At 45.0% G+C, this 22,623-nt stretch overlaps 1 protein-coding gene and 1 long non-coding RNA gene across 2 annotated transcripts; both read left to right on the top strand.

The window, feature by feature from the left end:
* The first annotated feature begins 6,175 nt into the window (after window positions 1–6,175).
* Window positions 6,176–10,212, top strand: LOC115354084 (zinc finger protein 436-like). Its single transcript, XM_030044259.1, has 2 exons — window positions 6,176–6,511; window positions 8,688–10,212. The coding sequence occupies exons 1-2, from the start codon at window positions 6,229–6,231 to the stop codon at window positions 9,776–9,778; spliced, it is 1,374 nt and encodes a 457-aa protein (XP_029900119.1). The 5' UTR covers window positions 6,176–6,228; the 3' UTR covers window positions 9,779–10,212.
* A 732-nt stretch (window positions 10,213–10,944) lies between these two features.
* LOC115354092 (uncharacterized) lies at window positions 10,945–13,363 on the top strand. Its single transcript, XR_003927762.1, has 2 exons — window positions 10,945–11,092; window positions 12,594–13,363. It is a non-coding gene; the product is annotated as an uncharacterized LOC115354092 (long non-coding RNA).
* Window positions 13,364–22,623: the final 9,260 nt, after the last annotated feature.

Genomic DNA, 22,623 nt, shown 5'->3' with positions numbered 1-22,623 from the left:
TTGTTAACTGACTGATTGGACAGGTTTGTAAATATGAGTCATTAAAATGTTTGTATATTCAAATCTTAATGTTGTGCAAAAGTGTCATTTAAACCTCCTCCTCCACTGATTGACTTTTTTTGTATTTCTAGTCACTAAACACAGACGAGAGAATGACAGCACATTGCACAGTGGAGAGCTGTGACTGGAGCCCCTCTCCTTTTGGGCCCCTCCCTTCACCTGTTGATAAGATAAGATAAGATAAGATAAGATAAGATAAGATATTCCTTTATTAGTCCCACAGTTATGGGATCACCCCTTCCCCTCCAGTCTTTACGTGTTATCTGCCAGTAGTGTAGGGTGTGTGTGTGTGTGTGTGTGTGTGTGTGTGTGTGAGTGTGTGGGTGGGGGCAGCAGGAGGGGTAGTTAAGGTGCTGAGAATGTGCATTCTAGTGCAGTCAGTGCAGTCCTGGAGAGTGTGTGGTCTGCTGGGAGCACTGGTTGTTGTAGAGTCTGACGGCTGCAGGAAGGAAGGACCTGCGATAGCGTTCCTTCACACACTTTGGGTGAAGCAGTCTGTCGCTGAAGGAGCTCTCCAGTGTAGTTAAAGTGTCCTGCAGGGGGTGGGAGTCGTTCACAATCATGGATGACAGCTTAGCCATCATCCTCCTCTCACCTACCACCTCCACTGAGTCGAGGGGGCGTCCCAGGACAGAGCTGGCCTTCCTGATCAGTTTATCAAGTCTCTTCCTGTCAGCCGTCGAGATGCTGCTCCCCCAGCAGACCACTCCATAAAAGATGGCTGATGCCACCACGGTGTCATAAAAGGTCTTCAGGAGTGCCCCCTGCACTCCAAAAGACCTCAGTCTCCTGAGCAGATAGAGTCTGCTCTTATTGTGACTTGATCTCCAAGTCACATTAAGATGTTTAACGGTCTGTACCTGAGGTTTGACTTTCAGCAGAGTTGTATTTCATGTTGGACTTTGCACATTAATAAACACACGACTGTAAATGTGTCAGAGGCTTTTCTCACCTGCAGCCCCTGGCCAGGTGTTCCTCAGGTTTCCTAAAACTGAAGACGACTTGAAGAGGGAACAAATCTGATTTGAACACAGCAGCTGGATGGTTGCTTTGTGTGACTCGATGTTGAATGGCAGGACAGGTTTGCTCTTTGTGGAGCTCGAGCCCTATTTCCAGATTATCTGGCATCATCCTCAGACGCAGAAGAGAACATCATGTCACCTCTCGCCTCAGTATTGATCCTGATATTGATTTAGCTGCAGGCCACAGCAGCGCTCAATGGGCTGATCGGCTTTGAAACACTAGGAAATGGCTGCTCTTCTGAAACGGACAGCTCGATGTAGACTCTTCACCGGCCGCAGAATGCAGCTGCAGGTAAACAACACAGCCTGTTGCTAGCTTAAGGAGCGGCAGAGTCCCATGTGGCAGCATCCAGAACAAGTCCCAGAAGAATACGACTGTCTGAGACCAGAACTATGGACATGCTCGCTTTGAGAAGCCCTTTTCAGGAGGAACATCTGAAGCATCAGAGACTAAACTAAACGAAGACAGGAGAGACTGAGCCTCCCTCACAGCTGATGTACAGCACACTGTGTGGATTTGAATTGGGTGACGTCCTCTTTGATTGGATTAAAAATGTAAATATTCCTCTTCCTCTCTTGTTTTATGTTTGTGTGCTACGGAGCCGTGGAGGGCAATAGTATGTGTCTGCAGACCTGAAGACTGCAGATTCAGACCCGCAGTTCAGAGCGGCGCCTAATCAGTGGCGTGCCGCTGTTATTGATCATATCATTTACACATGAACAAACAGCTGGTAAATACAGAAAATGCAGACTCGAAATATTTTCCCTCCATCCCTTTAAATGCGGCCCCTATGCGCTGCATGTAGTGCAGACCCACTCTCTGCGCCACTGCCATCAGGCTGGAGGAGGAGGCCCTCTGGGAGCTCCAGGTGAGGGGGGCGACCCGGCTACACCAGTTTGCGGAGTCTAAGCTGCCGGAAATTAAAAAGAAGAAGTAGAAGTGGCTTTCTCTGGTCTGCGGGTTAAAGTGTGTGTGTGCGGGTTACAGTGTGTGTGAAGTTTTTGCTGGACAGGAGACTTAATGGCAAGAGACTTAGGGTTATATGAGCAAGAGTTCTGCCCAGCAGTGGTGTGACCTACAACCCCAGTGTGGGCATTAGAAACATTTAGATTTACAATTATTGCAAGTTAAGGCAAAGAAGAAAAATGTAGATTTGGTAGAGGAATTCTATCTATATATAGAAAGGAAATATATGGATTATGCACAAGTTTACACTGATGGATCCAAAGACCCTGTATTGAATAGGACTGGTGCTGCAGTGGCAGTTCCTAGTCATAACGTAGGTATAAGTAATTATACAACACGTAGATCCGACCGAGCAATCTGATTGGTCAATCAGACGTTTAGAATGTGCTCAAATGAGCAATTGAAATGAAAAAAAAAAACAAACAAAAAAAAACTCTTCACTGAAAATATTAGTCCGCCCGGCAATACTATTGCCAGAGTCTGTGTGGTTTCCATGGCAACACGAAACGTTTCACTGAAACCCGCATCAAAAGCCGCTGTCAGCTTTGTTAGCCTGCATAATGGACCGTTTGGTTGTTAATTTTGATTAATTTGGCGACTTAAATTTGGGTAAATGGCTGAACGAGGAAGACAAGACAGAAGAGAAAAAGCCGAGATACGAGAGTGACGAGTGAAGAGCTGGATCAGCTGGAGAGGTCAGGAAATGAAGCCGGTACGGCCCGGTCAACGTCTTGGGCCGTCAAATGTCTACAAGACTACCTGACAACCACTGGGCAAACAGCTGATTTCTCACCTGTAAGGAAAGAAGAGCTAAACAAGATCCTCCATGAATTTTATGGAGCTTTAATTTCTGTAATAGAGAATGAAATGCGGAGTCAGCACCACGGACAGTACCCGCCGAGGCAGATTCAGCACCACAGACAGTACCCGCTGAGGCCGATTCAGCACCACGGACAGTACCTGCTGAGGCAGATTCAGCACCACGGACAGTACCTGTCAGATTTTCCACGGAGATGTGCGGCTGGAACTTTGTTCTTGTTATTAATGTGTTAATGTTATCAGTTATTAATTAGCCTATTAATCGTCATTAATTTGGTTATTCTTTATGAGTTTCCTAGGCCATTGATTTAATTAATTTGTCAATTTATTTGCATCTGTACACTGAAGTGAACTTTTAATAAATCAACACATCTGTGAAAACTGTTGTCTTTATTTCAGAGGTAAATTGATAACAGCCTGAAAAGGTGATTCCATAACTCTGTTCAGCCTTAATGTGACTGCTTACTGTCCTTACTTTTGCTGCTTAGCCACATTAATCGGAGCTGACGTTAAATTGGAGTGACACACCCCCAGCTGAAATAAAACATCTGCCGGTGAGTTTATGAAAAGACAGATGTTTGTTGTGGTGCCAACACTGGAAAGCAGTAGCCTGTATTTAAATATAACTGTTCATATAAGTTGGTTGTAGATAAAGATCAGCTGTGTTGCTGAGTTGCTGTCACGGCACCTGTTAGATTAAAAATGACTGAGAAATCGGCAGAAGTATAACTATCAGTCCATGAAAAATTTATTTTTTCCAGCGGATATTCTAGTTACAACATGATTGAGCTAGCAGAGCAGTTCTGTGTTGCTATATGTGGTATTTATTCAGTTTTGGGAAATCACCATGTCTAGAAAACATGATAAGCCCAAGTTGGCTGGCTGACAAGGACTAGTTACCGTCAGATCTCATGTTTTCCACTGAAACGGAGAGAATGCTAGCAAAAAACTTTTATATTTTGAGAGCGAAATGCCCACAGTATGAATACATTATGATAATACATTTTATTTTGTTGGTAATAGTTGCATAATTGCATTATTATACTCGAGGGTGTGCTTGACCGTTAGTATTGTCACTTCAGCGATGCTAATAATAGACAATAATAATAATAACGGTCAAGCACACCCTCTCATGTAATAATGCTTAAGAGGACATCAAGCTTCCTTATACAGTTGAAATGTATGCAGTTAAGATGGCAATAGAATGGGTGGAGCAAGCCAAAGTTAAGAGAGCAATTATATGTAGTGATTCATCAGCTGCACTGCACAGCTTGAAGGATGGAATAGTTAAAAACCAAGAAATTGTTTATGAAATATTGGAATTGTACACAAGGGTGAAGAGAGGGGGCACTGAGTTGATGTTAATGTGGGTCCCAGCACATGTGGGTATCACTGGCAACAAAAGGGTGGACAGATTAACCAAACAAGCTCTGCTGACTAGAACTAGGAGAAGAGATCATATTACTCCAATATTGGCTTCTTTACATTGGCTTCCTGTAGAATCTAGAATAGAATTTAAAACTCTTCTCCTCACCTATAAAGCTCTTAATGGGCAGGCACCATCTTATCTGAAAGAGCTCATAGTTCCTTATCACCCTGCCAGAGCGATGCGCTCCCAAAATGCAGGTTTATTGGTGGTTCCCAAAATCTCTAAAACTAGAACGGGAGGCAGATCCTTCCAATTCCAGGCTCCACGTTTGTGGAACAATCTTCCTATCTCTGTTCGGAGGGCAGATTCACTCTCTATCTTCAAGAGTAGACTTAAAACTTTCCTTTTTGACAAAGCTTATAGTTAGGGCCAGCCCAGGTTGCCCTGGACCAGCCCTTAGTTATGCTGCTATAGGCTTAGACCAGGGGTGTCAAACTGGTGCCATGGAGGCCAAGAGGCTGCAGGTTTTCATTCCAACCAAAAACTCCACCAGGTGATTTCACTGATCACCCTACCTCCAGAGAGGTGGGACTAATCAGTGAAATCACCTGGTGGAGTTTTTGGTTGGAATGAAAACCTGCAGCCTCTTGGCCTCCATGGCACCAGTTTGACACCTGTGGCTTAGACTGTCGGGGGACTTCATATCATGCTCTGAGCCCTTCCTCTTTTCTTATCTTCCTCTTCCCTCTTCCTTTCTTCTTCTTCCTGTCCTCCTCTATACCCCCCCCCCCTTTTTTTTTTTTTTTTTTTTTACTCAGTGCATGCTGTTGTTCCAGAGTCCACTGCCCCTTTGCTTTTGTTGTGCCTTTTGTGTCCTGTCTAGGTCAAACTGTCCTGCTCATCCTGGAAGGTCATCCAGCTGCAGACGAGAAGGCTGGATGCTGCGTGTCACTTCCATCTACCTGTTCAGGATACCCTGCTGTTTCTGCTGCTGTCTGCTGTTCCAGTTTCTCCTTATCTCCCTGTCTCTGTCTCTTTGTCTCTCTCTCTCCCCTTCCCACCCAACCGGTAGAGATAGATGACCGCCCGCCCTGAGTCTGGTTCTACTTGAGGGTTCTTCCCATTAAAGGGGAGTTTTACCTTGCCACTGTCGCCAAGAGCCAAGAGCTCAGGAGGGAATCTGTTGGGTTTCTTGTTTTCTTTTTTTTTTTCTACTATAATTTGTAGAGCGTGGTCTTTACCTGCTCTACCTGTAAAGTGTCATGAGATAACTTCTGTTGTGATTTGACGCTATATAAATAAAGTTTGATTGATTGATTGATTGATTAAAAAAGAAAACATAGAGGTTAAAATTAAACTGTCAAAAACAGAAGGGACCATTGCATGGAGGGGAAGCATGAGTGGGATCAAGGGACTAAAGGAAGATCGCTGTATGAAATACACAAAAGAGTGGGGACTGGAAGGAGCAGGGGAGGAGACAGGAGAGAGGAGGTGATCATGACAAGGCTGCGTATAGGGCACAGTTATCTCAATGGGACTGTCCACATGATAGGGAGGCACCCAACTGGACTATGTGAACAGTGTCAGGAAAAAGAAAATGTAGAGCATGTAATGATTAGATGCAGGAAATATGAACTGGAAAGAAGGGACATGATGGAGGGAATGAAGAGAGAAGGAGTAGCAGGAACAGGCTTAAAGAACATAATTGAGGGTGGTGAGAGTGGAAGTGGGAGAAAGTTACTAGTAAACTTTCTAATAAGGACAAAACTGATAAAAAGAATATAGAGGATGGAATATTGTAGGGGTTGAATAACCCCGATAGGTGGCGGTAATGCAACGATAAGGATGCAAGCTGCCTTTAAACACCAAAGACGAAGAAGAAGAGGAAGAGCTGTGTGGCTGTGTGTGTGTGTGTGTGTGTGTGTGTGTGTGTGTGTGTGAGTGTGTGTGTGTGTGTGTGTGTGTGTGTGTGTGTGTGTGAGCGGAGGAAGATGCCGCTGCAGCTGCTGAGGGTGTCGGTCCATGAGCGGATCAGCGCCGCTGCTGCAGACTTTCTGCTGCTGCTGGAAAAAGGCAGAGAAGCGGCTGAGATCCCGGAGCTGAGAGCGCTGCTCACCGAGCGGCTGACGGCGGCCGCGGAGGAGATTGTCGGCCTGTTGGAGAAAACCGTGGCGGAGTACGAAGACAAAGCTGAGCGGGCAGAGCAAGAGATGTGCCGCCAGAGGAAGCTGCTCAACATCCTGCTGAAGCCCCAAGTCAGGCTGCACAGAGCAGGTCAGTCAGTCAGTCAGTCAGTCAGTCAGTCAGTCAGTCAGTCAGGCTGCACAGAGCAGGTCAGTCAGCCAGTCAGTCAGTCAGTCAGGCTGCACAGAGCAGGTCAGTCAGTCAGTCAGTCAGTCAGTCAGTCAGTCAGGCTGCACAGAGCAGGTCAGTCAGTCAGTCAGTCAGCCAGTCAGTCAGTCAGGCTGCACAGAGCAGGTCAGTCAGTCAGTCAGTCAGTCAGAAAGTCAGGCTGCACAGAGCAGGTCAGTCAGTCAGTCAGTCAGTCAGGCTGCACAGAGCAGGTCAGTCAGCCAGTCAGTCAGGCTGCACAGAGCAGGTCAGTCAGTCAGTCAGTCAGTCAGTACAGAGCAGGTCAGTCAGTCAGTCAGTCAGTCAGTCAGGCTGCACAGAGCAGGTCAGTCAGTCAGTCAGTCAGTCAGTCAGGCTGCACAGAGCAGGTCAGTCAGTCAGTCAGTCAGTCAGTCAGTCAGTCAGTCAGGCTGCACAGAGCAGGTCAGTCAGTCAGTCAGTCAGTCAGTCAGTCAGTCAGCCAGTCAGTCAGTCAGGCTGCACAGAGCAGGTCAGTCAGTCAGTCAGTCAGTCAGAAAGTCAGGCTGCACAGAGCAGGTCAGTCAGTCAGTCAGTCAGTCAGGCTGCACAGAGCAGGTCAGTCAGCCAGTCAGTCAGGCTGCACAGAGCAGGTCAGTCAGTCAGTCAGTCAGTCAGTACAGAGCAGGTCAGTCAGTCAGTCAGTCAGTCAGTCAGGCTGCACAGAGCAGGTCAGTCAGTCAGTCAGTCAGTCAGTCAGGCTGCACAGAGCAGGTCAGTCAGTCAGTCAGTCAGTCAGTCAGTCAGGCTGCACAGAGCAGGTCAGTCAGTCAGTCAGTCAGTCAGTCAGTCAGTCAGGCTGCACAGAGCAGGTCAGTCAGTCAGTCAGTCAGTCAGTCAGGCGGCTGGCGTGTTGTTAGCCTCTCCTCGCTAAGTGCTCGGCTAACGGCAGGCCGGCCTCATACAGTCACAGTGAGGGGAAAAAATCTCACAGTGTATCCATTTTTTTAATTTTATTTTTTCATGTGGTGGAAAATGGCTGCCATCTGGGGGTTGGTGCTAATATTTTGCAGCGTTTGGCAAAATCCCAACTCCATCTTTTTTTTAGTTGCTTATAATCTGCACATATACTCTGCTACTTCCAATATACGTTACTTAGATATATAGATATCCACACACACACACACACACACACACACACACACCAGGTGGTCAGAAAGAAATAGCCTGTCGAGCATTGGAATAAAATAACAATTTGAGAGTATACAATAAAGTGCTGTATAATAAATGTGCAAAGACATTAACCTTATGGGAACTGTAATTATACGCTGAAAGGCTGTAGCAAATAATATAATTATGACTCTTGTGCAGAAGAGCACAGATAAATCCTCGTTATACTGATGGGAGTCGTCCATAAGAGCACCTGTTGCAGTAGGTTGTTGCCCACAGTGCAGGGCAGGGTGTTGGGGTGGCCTGTAGTGCAGGGCGGGGTGTTGGGGCCTTTAACAAAATGAGACCTCCTCAGTCCCTCAGCCTCATGTTAACGCACCGTCAGTCACTGATGACGTGTTTCTCATCTGTAGTTTACTTCCTCTACCGAATTCTCCCAAATACAAAACCTGAAGCGCTCCGACAGAAATGCAGTAAATCCTCTGTGATGCCCCGTCCGGGCCTGTCCCACACACGACATGAAAAAGCCCCGTCTTCTCCCCGTCGTCCCAAGCAGCCACAAAGACACATGCGCTCAATATAACAAATGTTAATGTATTTAGAATGTGAAAGTAATAATAAATACGGTAAAGTGATGTAATCAGTAATCAATACAACCTGACTAAACCAAAAGAAGCCAGACGACAGCGGCTCGCCTCCCTGGCTGATAAAAAAACAGGAGAGAACCAGGTGAAACCAAACTGGACCAACTCCAACTCAGTTTAGGGCGTGGCCACACGTTCAGTGACGTCAGCAAACACATTTAAAGTTTTAATTATTGTTCCTGAAGGACTTACTGCTTTTGATTCATTGTTTTTATGTTTTGTGTTTTTAGCAGTTGTTATTTTTGTGCATTAGGATGTCATGCTTTGGGGATATATATTATATTATATTGATAAATAAATAAATGTGTCCTTGGTGTGTGTTCCAGTGATGCCTCAGCAGCTGCTGGTGTGTAAAGAGGAGGCTCCCCCTGAGCAGCAGGAGCAGACCCCCAGCCTGGACCAGGAGGAGCCAGAGCCCCCGCCCATTAAAGAGGAACAGGAGGAGCTGTGGACCAATCAGGAGGCAGATCTCACCACGTTCCCCTTCACTGCTGTGAAGAGTGAGGATGACGAAGAGGAAGCTCCACCCTCACAGCTTCATCACAGCAGCTCCACTGAACAGATGGAAGCAGCCAGGAGGTCAGATCCAGCTGCTGGTGTGGAGACGTCCGACTCCTCTGAACCTGAGACTGAAGACAGTGAGGACGACTGGAGAGCGAGCAGAGAGCCTCAGGCGGCTCCAGAGTCCCAGGACAGACTCCTCAGTGAGGACACAGCTGACACCCCCCACAGAGTCCACTCAGAGAGCAGACAGGTGACCTGCTCACTTTGTGGCAGGTGTTTCAGCGGGAGCTCTCGGCTGGACAGACACATGAGGATCCACACGGGGGACAGACCCTTCAGCTGCTCTGTGTGCAGCAAACGCTTCAACCAGCAGGAGCACCTGAGCCGACACATGGTGACGCACAGCGGGGAGAAGCCGCACGGCTGCAGCGAGTGTGGAAAAGGATTCACACAGGTGAACGACCTGAAGGTCCACATGAGACGTCACACCGGAGAGAAGCCCTACAGCTGCAGCGCCTGTGGGACGAGCTTTCACCGCCGGGACTGGCTCAGGAGACACCGGTGTGGCGGCGAGCCGACAGACGGGAAACCTCACGGCTGCGGCGCGAGCGGCGGGACGGACGCAGCCGTCCACGGCGGGGAGAAAGCGTTCAGCTGCAGCGTGTGCTGGAAGAGATTCTGCAGCAAGAGAGACACGGTGAGACACATGAGGACGCACACGGGGGACAAACCCTTCAGCTGCTGCGTCTGCAGCAACACTTTCAGACAGAAGTCACACTGGTCCTTACACATGAGGACGCACACCGGGGAGAAACCCTACAGCTGCAGCGCCTGTGGGCGGAGCTTCAACCGGCAGGGACACCTCAGAGGACACAAGTGTGCCGGCAAGAGACGGACCGGAGAAACGCCATGACGTCCAGCGGTTTAGCGGCCTGCCTGTGTGTGTGTGTGTGTGTGTGTGCGTGTGTGTGTGTGTGTGTGTGTGTGTGTGTGTGTGTGTGTGTGTGTTCACATAACCGCTTTTCTGAATTTGGTTTGTATTGAATAAGTCTGATTGAATGATTGTGATGCTACATATCAAAAACTCATTTAAATTGTCTGAGCTGCAATAATCTTTATTGTTCACATTTAATATTTCCACTGAGGGTAAATGTGCTTTTTGTGAAAACTTTTCTAAAGAAATGAATTTGACTTGTCCCTCAGAGGCTTCCAGAGCACCAGCCTCCACTTCACTTTGTGCCTTGAAACTTTAACACACATCTGATCCTGATTAGCCCTGAATTATCAATTAGTTTTACTGTCTTATTCAATAAATAAATGAATACAGAACTCTTGGTTAATTTTCTGGTAGCATTTTCTTGTTTGTTTTCCTGGTAATTTTCTGGTAATATTTTATCTTTTTTTTTTTTTTTTTTTTTTTAACTGATGCACTTTTTGTGCTGATTTCCTCACAGCCTTTTCTCCATGTTTTTGAGAGCTCGGGTTTCACAGGTTTAATATTTTGTGCAGCAGAAGGCAGCAGCTGTAGGGAGGAGAAACATTACTGAGCCGGAGGAGTGGGGGTAATATTCCACAAAAAAAAAAAAAAAAAAACTCAGATATTCTCTAAGATTAAACTCACAAAGTTATGAGAAAAGTAAAGTCATGAATTTCCAAGAAAAAAAACTCATATTGTCTGAAACTAAATTCACAAATTCATAAGAAAAAAAAAAAATCTGAGATTATAAACTCATGAATTTAGAAAGAAAAAACTGACAATCCTCAGCATGTGGACTCTGAAGAGACGTTGCTGTGACTTGGGCCGATTCAGAAGAAAACAATCTGCTGATTCTGGGTCAGATCAGCAGGATCTCCTTGTTCCTGTAGACCACAGGTGTCAAACTGGTGCCATGGAGGCCAAGAGGCTGCAGGTTTTCATTCCAACCAAAATCTCCAGCAGGTGATGTCACTGATTAGTCCCGCCTCTCTGTTTGGAGGTGGGGTGATCAGTGAAATCACCTGGTGGAGTTTTTGGTTGGAATGAAAACCTGCAGCCTCTTGGCCTCCATGGCACCAGTTTGACACCCCTGCTGTAGAATCTGCTGAGGGGATCAGCTGCAGGCCTGAGACACGGCCAGCAGGGGGCAGCACATGAAAACTGAAGAAGCAGAAGAAAATGTGTTTCTCTGAGGTTTTTTCTCTGCATTTTGCCCCCGTCCCTCGGCTCCATCACTTCTGTGTTAACCAGGTGAGAGTTTCTGAGTGAGGGCAGAATAAAGGAGTCAGACAACAGACGTGATGTTAGATGTTTATGTTGAGTGAAGCCGAGGAGACAAACAGCCTGGAAACAGTCAGCGTGTTGACAGATTGATGGCCTCACACTCCTGCAGAGGAAACCCCTGCAGCCCGTCGCCCTGCTGAAGCCCCGTCCCAGAGACTCTCTGCACGTCCCACAACGTTCCTCTGATCTCCCCCCAAAGCGAGCAGTGCTCTCACTCCTCCTCCCTCTCCTCCAGCCGCTGGTTTCCATTCATTCCACCTCGATATGAACATGAACTCTGAGAAATGTCGAGGACTTTGTTCTCTGCAGAAGCAGAACATTATGAGGTGGAAACTCACACTTTTGGTTCTGTGATGTGAAATCTGTGGTTCCTTCGTAGGATTTGATCAACGGTTTGTTGACGTGGAAAATGTGAACGAGACAAACATTAAAAATCACTGGGACGGAGCTTTAAACTGGGACAGGAAACAGGAAGTGCAGGTTTCTGATGGATCACCACAACTGTCTTATTTTATCCCAAAATCGATCAATAGACCTGATCAGAAAAAGCCCTCTGTCTCTGAGGTGACACAGCTGATCGCCTTCCACAACAACAAAGTTAATGAGCTGCTTTAAGACTCTTTGACAAAATGGATCAAATAATGCCTAACATTATTCAAAAGTGTTAAATAAAACCATTAAAAGAGATTTAAATACATGTGGACCATGAAGGGAGCAGCTCTGAGGATTCCTTCATTCCAGGAGAAATTTACAACCACCTCTGGCTCCCGTAGTGTTTCCAGAGTTTACATTCGGAAATATCATTTCACTGCAGAAAACCTTAAACACATTATCAGGAAAAAAAAAGCCTATGATCTAAAAGCCATTCAACAGAGCTGCTACTTTGCTTTAAACTCCAGAGCATTCAGAAGTTTGTTTCCAAAATGACAAAAAAAAAAAAAAAAAAATCAAATCTTTCTTTAAAATAAAGAATAAAGATTTCCGGTGGCTGGGTTGGCTGACAGACTTCAGGATGTAAAACTGGGCTCCCACTCTGTCACATTTCCCTGAATCTTTAGTCCTTTTTTCACGCCGACAATTTGGAATTTCAGTGACGAATAATTTTATTTTCTCTTGACGAAAATGTTCAATTCAGGCTCAGATTCTTATGAAGGTTTATCACTCAACATATCTATATATATATATATGTATATGTGTACATATATATATATATATATATATATATATATATATATATATATATATATATATATATATATATATATAAATCAACATTACGGCTGACAACATTCAATAATATTCAATAACTGGTCCTGAGAAATTTTCAATTCTCAGATTTTTCTGGACCTGAAAGAGACCGTCCCGGCCGTCAGGACAGTGGGACCCCCCCCCCCTCCCCCGTCCCGAGAGACGGACATCAGATCACCTGCTGGGACGTTTCATTTACATCGCTTCTTTTATACCACAGATATCCACCTGTGTCCTGTGCACCGTCCACACCACAGAAGAAGACCACAGCTGAGACCAGATCAGTGTTCCTGTGGCCTGAAGGTCGAGGCGGAGGGAACGGGCTGTTTTCAGATCGAGGCCTAAACGGAGAGGCGACGCTGACTGATCAAAGAAATATTGTGCCGCCCAGCATTTTGGAAACAAACTCTGTTGATTTGCTCATAAAGTGAAGCTGCAGATGCCTAAGGTGTGCAGATTACATTCTGTTAGTGTGCAGGTGAGTCCCTGTGAGTCCCTGAGAGGCTGCGGCTCCTCCTCCTCGCCGTCCGGACGCTCCGCTCCTCCTCCGGCTTCAACTCTCTGTCTGGGTGTTAAAAGCTCAGCTGTTTGTGCTCAGCCGCCGCCAGGTGGCGCCGTGCTCAGTCTGAAGATGCCGTGGTCCCGCCTGCGGGCCGCCGCCGCAGTTCCCGGTCGGGCCTGCGGGTGGCGCCGCGGCCCCTGAGCCCCGGCCTGTGTCTTCAGGAGAACTTCTTTTTGGTGGCGGTGAAGCGCTCCATGTACTGAGAGGAGAAGCAGCACTGATTATCTGATATTCATATATGATATCATCATCTGATTATTAGAAAACAAACCTGGATCAATTAAAAAAAACATCTTGTATTATTAAATTAGTATTTTAGAAAGAATTAGAAAGTTAGAAGAAGCTGGCCATAAATGAAACCAAACATAACCTGAAAATCTGAAGAAATGACCGTGTTTATAATTATTAAAATAATGTATTAACCTTCAGATCAGGTGGCTTGTGTGTGAATGTGTGAGAGAGGCTCTGTCCTTGTTCAGATTATTTTGGTGGTTTTCATATCAATCATCATGTCAATCAACATTACACCTGACACATCCTGAACACTGGCTGTGAAAGTCGAGCGGGGCGTTCGTTGTTTGATTCCACGCGTGTCAGATCCACTCAGGATCTGTCTGGAGTGTCGCTCAGGATTATTTCATCATCTCTCAGTCTATATTTGAGCAGAGATTATCAGAGAGCAGGAGGGATTATGAGCGTCTGACGGCAGGAAGTAATCTCATTGCTCTGCTGAGACGTGCTCCTGCCACACACACACACACACCTGGGCTCTACCTGGGTTTGTGTTCCGTCCAATCATCAGAGCGAACCTCGGCTGACGTGACCTTTAACCCTTCCAATCCCAGGAGGCCGGGAGCGGGCACGTTTATGAAGGGAATAAGTAAAATAATTTCTTGTAACTGTTTTGAACATTTTTTTTTAACTGACTTTGATTTAAGCTTCATTTTTACAGGTAATCTGATGGGGTCTCACTCTCAAGGGACACCTGTCCCACAGATTTTGGGGGGGCATGCAATTTATTTAAAAAAATATAGCTGTCATAATTCTAAATTATTTCCTAGTAATTTCTATTCCTATTTTTATTTTTAAAAAACTCTACAAAGCCCCTCGAGGAGAATATTTCATTACTGTGAGGGACGGAGTGACTTCACTGTTTCCTCCTGCAGTCCAAACCTTCATGCAGTGTTTGGATTTGACACAGCTTTATTTTGACCTTAACACTGAAATATGAGGACACACTGCTTAAAGCCGAGTCGTCATGAACCCTGTCATTAAAGTTTTTATGAAAGAAGCCACGTCCCACAGAGCTGAATGACTTCAGGCCGGTCGCCCTGACGTCACATGTGATGAAGACCATGGAGCGGCTGCTGCTACACCATCTGAGACCGCAGGTGAGCCATGCCCTCGACCCTCTGCAGTTTGCGTACCAGGAGAAGGTGGGAGTGGAGGACGCCATCGTCTACATGCTACACCGATCCCTCTCTCACCTGGACAGGGGCAGTGGTGCTGTGAGAATCACATTTCTGGATTTCTCCAGCGCCTTCAATACCATCCAGCCCCAGCTGCTCGGTCACAAACTGACTGATATGGGAGTGGGCTCACACCTGACGGCATGGATCATGGACTATCTGACAGGCAGACCTCAGTATGTGCGACTGGGGGACTGCAGGTCAGACACTGTGATCAGCAGCACAGGAGCGCCGCAGGGGACTGTGCTCTCTCCAGTCCTGTTCACCCTGTACACGTCGGACTTCCAGTACAACTCAGAGTCCTGCCACGTGCAGAAGTTGGCGGACGACACGGCCATCGTGGGCTGTATCAGCGGTGGACAGGAGGAGGAGTACAGGAAACTCATCCAGGACTTCGTAGCATGGTGCGGTTCCAACCACCTCCACCTGAACACCTCCAAGACAAAAGAGATGGTGGTGGACTTCAGGAGGACCAGGCCTCACCCGGAGCCCATAAGCATCAACGGTGCCTGTGTGGAAATGGTGCAGACCTACAAATACCTGGGAGTGCAGCTGGATGATAGACTGGACTGGACAGCCAACACTGAGGCTCTGTGCAGGAAAGGACAGAGCCGACTGTACTTCCTCAGGAGGCTGGCGTCCTTCAACATCTGCAAAAAACTGCTGCTGATGTTCTACCAGTCTGTTGTGGCGAGCGCCCTCTTCTATGCGGTGGTGTGCTGGGGAGGCAGCATCAAGAAGAGGGACGCCTCACGACTGGACAAACTGGTGAGGAAAGCGGGCTCTGTTGTGGGCACACAACTGGAGAGCCTGACATCTGTGGCAGAGCAACGGGCGCTGAGCAGGCTCCTGTCAATCATGGACAATCCACTGCATCCACTGCACAGCGCCACCACCAGGCAGAGGAGCAGCTTCAGTGACAGGCTGCTGTCACTGTCCTGCTCCACCGACAGGCTGAGGAAATCATTCCTCCCCCACGCCATGCGGCTTTTTAACTCCACCCGGAGGAAATAACTCTTACTATATGCACATTCTTCCTTCTACTCAGCACCTTATATTTCTATTTTTTATATATTCCTTGTTTATAGTGTATATATTGTTTGCTGATATTTATCATCTGTTTATACAGTAAATTTGCACATTGCCCCACATCTATGCACATTGTATACATCTATGCACACGGTTTTTTGCACATTGTGTACTTAGATCTCTAGTGTCATCTTTTATTCTTTATTTTTTATTTATTTAATCTTGTAATCTGTGGATACTGTTGAAAACTGTGAATTTCCTTCTGGATGCATAAAGTATCTATCTATCTATCTATCTATCTATCTATCTATCTATCTGAAGCGGCAAACATTAAAGAGAGGTATGGAGGAGAAGTAGGGGCCGGGTGCAGTAAGATATGGATGGCAGGTTGGGGCGGAGCTCTGGGTGTCCTGGGCCTATGGGGCAGGAAGTTTGGCATGTGGATCATCAGCCTGTTTAAGTGCAGACCGTCCAGCTGCTCCCACTGGGCTGCTCCTCCTCTCCAGATCTGTTCATCATCCTCATGGACTGGATCTCAAGGCCCAGTCAGCAGGTGGAAGGTTCCACTTTGGTGACCACACGACTGCAGATGAGATGTTCTGCTGGCCGCTTTAAGCCATGACCTCCCAGCATGCACCGGGGCAGTTTGTGAATGAGGACGAGGATCGGCACCTCTGAGTCCGAGGCCGTGGTTCTCTGCTGGAAAAAGGTGGTTTGCCCTCTCCAAGCGGGGAGTGAGTTACTGCTTCATGTGGAGGAGCTTCTCAGGCTTCTCAGCATCTCAGGCTCTGGTTCACAGTGAGGAGAGAGGGGAGGAGGAGGTCAACAGGCGGGGGGGAGGAGCTCGACAGGCGGGGGGGAGGAGGTTGAGGTTTTTTTTTGTATTTGCATGTATAAATCTTATTTATTCATGGACTTACAAAATATAAGACTTTTACTATAGACTTTTAGCAGATGCCTGTGTTCTTCTCTGCTAAGTCATACAGTCAAACAAGCATTATTTAATAGCTTTGAATAAATTACACATCTTGCTAATGCAGTTTTTCAATATAAATAATATTTTGGAAATGAATCACTTGGTATCAAGTGGCTGTTCCTGCACTTCCACCTGATATTAGAGCAACCTGTGGCCTTCCTGTCTGCCCTGATTCTTTCTCTCTCTTCTTGTCTTCTTTCTTTCCATCCTCACACCTGAATGGCATGAACTTTGTGTTCAGGAGATTTCAAAAATACAGCAGTCAAACCACATATAAAAAACATGACATTTGAATTTAAATGATATCCTTATTGGATATCAGTTAGTGATTGGATTCTGCATCACATACATCACAGCAGCACTGTAGTGTTATGTAGTGTTATATATTTATATATAGGTGTATCCCTCCCAAGTTCTATCATTTGTTTTATGATTCACCATCTAGTTCAAAAAATGACAACAAAATAAGCACAAACAAGTTCCTTTATTTTTCTTGTCATGATCTGTTATATTGTCAATACTGATCAGCACACAGCTGCAGGACAACAGTAACCTGTGCTTTTACTGGTAGCTGACCTGAATATTTACAAGCCTCCTCCTGATTCACTGACATAACTTACCTGCTGTCTTTCTACCCCTTTGAAAAATGTCCAGAGTCCCAAAGCGCAGTGACGCAGGTGGGAACTGCTGAATTTTCCCATGAGTCGACGAGGACGTGAACGCAGCACGAGTGAAAGTGAAAGTTTGGTTGAAGGTTTGGACGAGCCGCGACCAGGAGGCTCATCATCATCATTAATGTTGGACTGTCCCACTGTCATGATGTAGAAGAGCTGCACACGTTCAGACGGCAGGAGAGGATTTCTGTTTATCTTTGAGTTCAAGTCCAAGAAGAAAGAAAGAAAGAAAGAAACAAAGAAAGAAAGAAAGAAAGAAAGAAAGAAAGAAACTTCTGCCTCTGCGGTGAGTCGACACTTTTGTCTGACACTGTTTTCAAGCTGCATTTTTTACTGTTGAGTTCATCTGTTAGAAATAAAATTAAAAAGTAAAGCAGTGATCATTTTCTTTGTGGTGATGAAAAAAAAAATCTCATCAGGCGGTAAAAACAAATGTTAGCCAGTTCTATCCGTCAGACAGCACATTTTTAAAGCCGTTTAATTCCGTTTATTCCACAAGAAATACAGACGGATCTGTATGTATGAAAGCCGCCACTGGAAAATGGACAAATTAATAAATTAATTAATTAAAAATGCAAATCTATTAATAGTTTTCAAACTGGGCAGGGCCCCCTGTGTTCCCAGGGCCCTGAACAGGCCTGTGGCTTTTTCTTTTTGCAGCCTGAACAGAAAGCAGTGTTTCTTGTTTGTCAGGTTGCAGGTTTCATGACGTCACCAGGATTTGCTGGTGAGCGCAGCGTCTGGAACGCAGCCTCTGGATTGGACAGAAACAGGGAAACATGTCCATGAGCTTTGCTGCATTCACACTCTTTCATTTGTGCTTTCCTAAAGGGAATTTGTGCTTCACAAATTATTTATTAATCTGCATTTATTTGTGCAGATCATCAGCGGCTCCCGGCTCCTTTACAGAGACCAAACGCTGCATGCATGAAACTGGTCGCCATGACAAATTCAAATTAAAATGTAGAATTTCACTGTAAGGCTCGGGCTGGGTGACAAAGACTAAATCAAATATTTAGAAATATTTTGACCAAATCCCTCAATATGGTTAATGTAGGGATGAGTGCTGTTGCTCTGGGAAAATATTCACACACTGAGATTTTGGATAATATTTTTTAACGTCTTTATTTTTCTGTGAGTGAAAAATATATTCAGTAAAAAAGACGACATTCACAAGTCAGCAAAGTGAGTAAGGAGGAGTGAAGAGCAACATGTGATCTATGAAGACACTGTGTGTGTGTGTGTGTGTGTGTGTGTGTGTGTGTGTGTGTATTTGTGTGTGTCACCTGCGTAAATTCACTTTATTATTTTTTGAGACATGAGGGGGAAAAATACAACAAATAATTAGCAAGACATTAATAAAAATTAAAAAAAATGAGATCAGTGTAAAGACTGACCAAAAAAAATTAATTAAAATTAAAAAAACACACATTTGCTAAATAACCATTTTGGAATTGAAGTAGAAAAAACAACATACAAAATTATTATAAATATACACTAAATATAAAATAGCAACAAAATAACTGTGACGTTTCTACAAAAATATGTTGAAACACACATTATTTATGTGACTGACTCCATTTAATACAGTTAATGCCTGTTGTCCAATAGGAAACTAGAACATCAACCCATATATCATCCCTTTGGTGTGTGTGTGTGTGTGTGTGTGTGTGTGTGTGTGTGTGTGTGTGTGTGTGTGTGTGCACCTCTTAGACTGACTTAAAGCAGAAGATGAGTGACTGTGTGGAGGAAGAGGAGGGCAGAGCAGAGTCTGCAGTGTCCAGCTGTCTGTCCATGAAGAGCGACTGGTCTAAAGGAGATCCTCCAGACTTCAGTGCTGAACCTGGACCTTCAGACACAAAGTAAGACAGCTGTTAGAGAGCAGTGTGTGTTCACTGTTTTCTTGTGAAATCTGTTTGTGGCTCATGGAGAAAGTAGACGTGACACTGAAACTGATGCTTCAGATCATGAGCCACATCCGCTCTTTTAGCTGTGCGACCAAATCATGAGCTGCTGGGAGTGACTGGGAAAGCTGGGAGCACCAGTGCTGCCAGTGGAAAAGTTAGTCTGGAGCCCTGATTTACAAGAACTAATAACATGTTTCAAACATTTGTGTTTCCAGAGGTTCCTGCCACAGAGCAGAGTCTGCAGTGTCCAGCTGTCTGTCCATGAAGAGTGACTGGTCTAAAGATTATCCTCCTGTCTTCAGTGCTGAACCTGGAGCTCCAGACACAAAGTAAGACAGCTGTCAGACTGTGAGCCTGATGGAATATGATGACATGAGCTTTAGGCCTGTCACAAAAACACATTTTGCTTTGCGATGAATTGCATCAGAATTGCGATAAGCGATAATATTGTGTAATATTGTGCTTTTAACACAATTTTTATTATTGCTGTAATTTTGACATTTTCAGACCATTCTTTAAACTTTTATTATGATAATAAAGGCATAATGATGCAAGAACACCCTTTTGAAGAGAAATAAACATTTATTCAACAAGAATATTCAAAAATGTAAACAAGAAAATTTAAATATCCAAAATAAAAAAAGATGTAAAAATACCAAAATAAATAAATAAAGACCTTATGAATACAAAAAACTGGCCCTGATCACAAAAAGTGCACTGTAATAAAAAAACACAACCAAAAACGTTGAAATGGACAAGAACAAACCGGAGAAAATCCTCAGTTTTCTAATAAATATTTATTTGGTCACATATAAAGCAAGGCAGCGCTGGGCTCAGAGTGACAGAGCTCCCACAGGATCTCAGTCAGAATGAGCCCTGATATCAGGAAATGATGCACATTTATGTTCTTGGGCTGGGCCTGCCCCGTACAGAGGGTGGAGTATAATTGGCCAGTTACCCGGACATGGACAGGCCAACCACTGTCCATGCCTTGTTCCTAGAATGTGTGATGCTGTGTGTGTGGATGTTGACTGGGCGTGTATCTAATGCAACAGACCTAAATACAAGATAAAGTACATCTGGCTCCTGTTTTATCTGTCCTCTGTTATGCTGAGCCCGCTCCAAGTGGACAAGCTGTCCTGAACTATATGATACACTGGATAATACAAGAGACACTGAACTATAGGGCCAATTATAACAGACTCAAGTCTTTGTGGTTTCAGAAGAAGTTCCATGTCGTTCGCTCTTTTCTCCGCCTCGTCTTTGTGTGTGTGTGTGTGTGTGTGTGTGTGTGTGTGTGTGTGTGTGTGTGTGTGTGTGTGCGTGTGTGTGTGTGTGCCGCCCATGGCCCCGCCCCCTCACAGAGACAAAGACACTCGATGACATTCCGTTCATTCCTCTGATGAAGCAGCTCACCTGGCTGACAGACGCTCTTGTCCTCTGCTCTCTTTGGCAGAGAGACGAGGAAAACAAACACGCATGAACGTGGCGATTAATCGCGATCAGAAAAGTTACTTACTTCATTACCGTGCAATTAACCGACTTATCACATATCGCGACAGGCCGACTGAGATTATATAGCAGAGCAAGAAGTGAGGAGATCAAGAAAAGAGAGAAGAGAGAAATGACTGCTCTCTGCTCTGTAATCCAGCTGTTCAACCAAAACACATCTGGCTCTGTGCTGTTTTCCACAAACTGTGATGCTGTTTGATGTTTTGCACCAAAACACCTGAGAACATTTCCACGTGCACGTGTTATTAACAATCTGCAATGTAATGTTAATTTTGCGATGCATAAGTTATTCCTGGCATACAAAGAAAAATGGGCTAATGACATATGGTTTAAACCAAAACTCAGAACTTATTGCCAACTAAAAAATGTTTACTGCCCAGAACCATATGGAACCCTTTCCCTGGACAGAAGTAAAAGATCCCTGTGTGCCCAGTTGAGGGCTGGGATTCTCCCCCTGGCCTTAGAAACGGGTAGATTCAACTCCATTCCAGAGGAAGAGAGAATTTGTTCATTATGTAATTTAAAGGTGACAGAAGATGAAATGCATTTTGTGTTCCATTGTCCTCTGGATAATGAAGAGAGGCAGTTTCTTTTTCAAAAAATGCAGAATGTTAAACCTGAGTTGTTTTGGCTAAATGATGAAAGTAAACTAGAATGGTTATTCAGGAAGGATGTTTTTGCTTTAGCGAGGTTTATAAAAAATGCATGGTCATTAAGAAAAAAAGAATTATTTGTATGACCTTATTACTTATTTGCTAGGCGTGTGTTTCTGGATATTTGATTTTTGACATCTGATGACTCTGACTATTGTTTGTTTTTCTATATGGTTGTGTCTTGTAAGCCTTTATGGGCTGGGCACCTGTGTGCATGACACACCAATAAAAAAAAAAAAATCAAATCAAATCAAATCAAATCAAATCAAATCATGCACCTGCACTCACAAGTTCTTCACACACCTGAGTCTGAAGTTTAGATTCACACTGACTGACAGAGAAATCTGATCCTGTGCTGCTCAGGCTGATGTGCATGTGATGCACCATGGCTCACACACACACACACACACACACACACACACACACACACACACACACACACACACACACGTCAGCATGGAGGTGCTTCACTGTGAGCAGTGGTGAAGCCCATGACTCGAGTTAAAGTGTAGATCCTCCTGGTCAAATATCACTGCACTGCCAGTGGAAGCTGCTCAGTCAAATGTTTTACTTGAGTTAAAGTAATCTCTTTTAAAAAAATACTAATTATTCAAAAGTACATTTTCATTTCAACATCAAGATTCAAGGTAAAAAACACAAGGTTCAACACATCGCTGTATTATTTTCACAATGCATTTACAGAACCTGAGAACTCTGGAAATATATTGTTTCTAACTTGGACTAAATTTTAGTTTTAGTTTTTTTATTTTTAACCTGTGGTGTGTGTGTGCAGACTGGGGCCTAAACAGTCTTGGAGCTGCATCAGTTGCTTTGACTGGAAAGCTGAGACTCTTGTGGATTCAATGAGCCACATTTGATTCCTGTGTGATGATGTTGGCCCCCATAGCAGCCATTTCACTGCAGGCAGAGACTTTGGTCCAACTGGACGTCGCTGGAGAAAATGACCTCTAGTGACCTCTAGGAGAATCACAGCCTCATCAAACTTTACACACACAAACTAGAGAGCGAGGCCGTTCAGAGGAGCTCTGCTTCTCCAGCTGGACTGACAGTGAGGGACAGTTTCTGACACATTTACACAACGAGGATAAGAGGATACTTAACAATCACAATATGTATTGATCGGCTCCCAGGTGTCATGATAGTATCGATCAGGAGATAAGCATATTGTCCCAGCCTGAGTGTTGTAACACCTGACTTCTGGTCCTGGAACCAGACAGGAGCACTGGGACCCAGCATGAAAACCCACCTGGATGTGGAGGGGATTCAGACATTTGTTATGGGGTCTAGTCGTAGTAGACTGAAGTAGTAACCATGGTGACTAATCTCAGGCTTAAGTCAAGGGGGCGTCGTCCTCTTGTGTTTGTTGAAAGCTTGTTGCAGCGAGTTTCCAAACCAAAACAAAACAAAAACATGAGCTGTCAATCTCTTGGATTGCTGTATTTGTCAT

Source organism: Myripristis murdjan, chromosome 22 (assembly GCF_902150065.1).
Source record: "Myripristis murdjan chromosome 22, fMyrMur1.1, whole genome shotgun sequence".
In the NCBI taxonomy this organism is placed as follows: domain Eukaryota; kingdom Metazoa; phylum Chordata; class Actinopteri; order Holocentriformes; family Holocentridae; genus Myripristis; species Myripristis murdjan.
The sequence above is the reverse complement of the archived record's forward strand: the minus strand, read 5'-3'. Positions and strand labels throughout refer to the sequence as shown.

What these genes read in the sequence shown, in the direction of transcription:
- LOC115354084 (XM_030044259.1), top strand. Translation starts at nt 6,229, where the DNA reads ATGCCGCTGCAGCTGCTGAGGGTGTCGGTCCATGAGCGGATCAGCGCC. An exon ending in AGTCAGGCTGCACAGAGCAG is followed by an intron (nt 6,512 to 8,687) that starts GTCAGTCAGTCA and finishes TGTGTGTTCCAG; the next exon opens with TGATGCCTCAGCAGCTGCTG.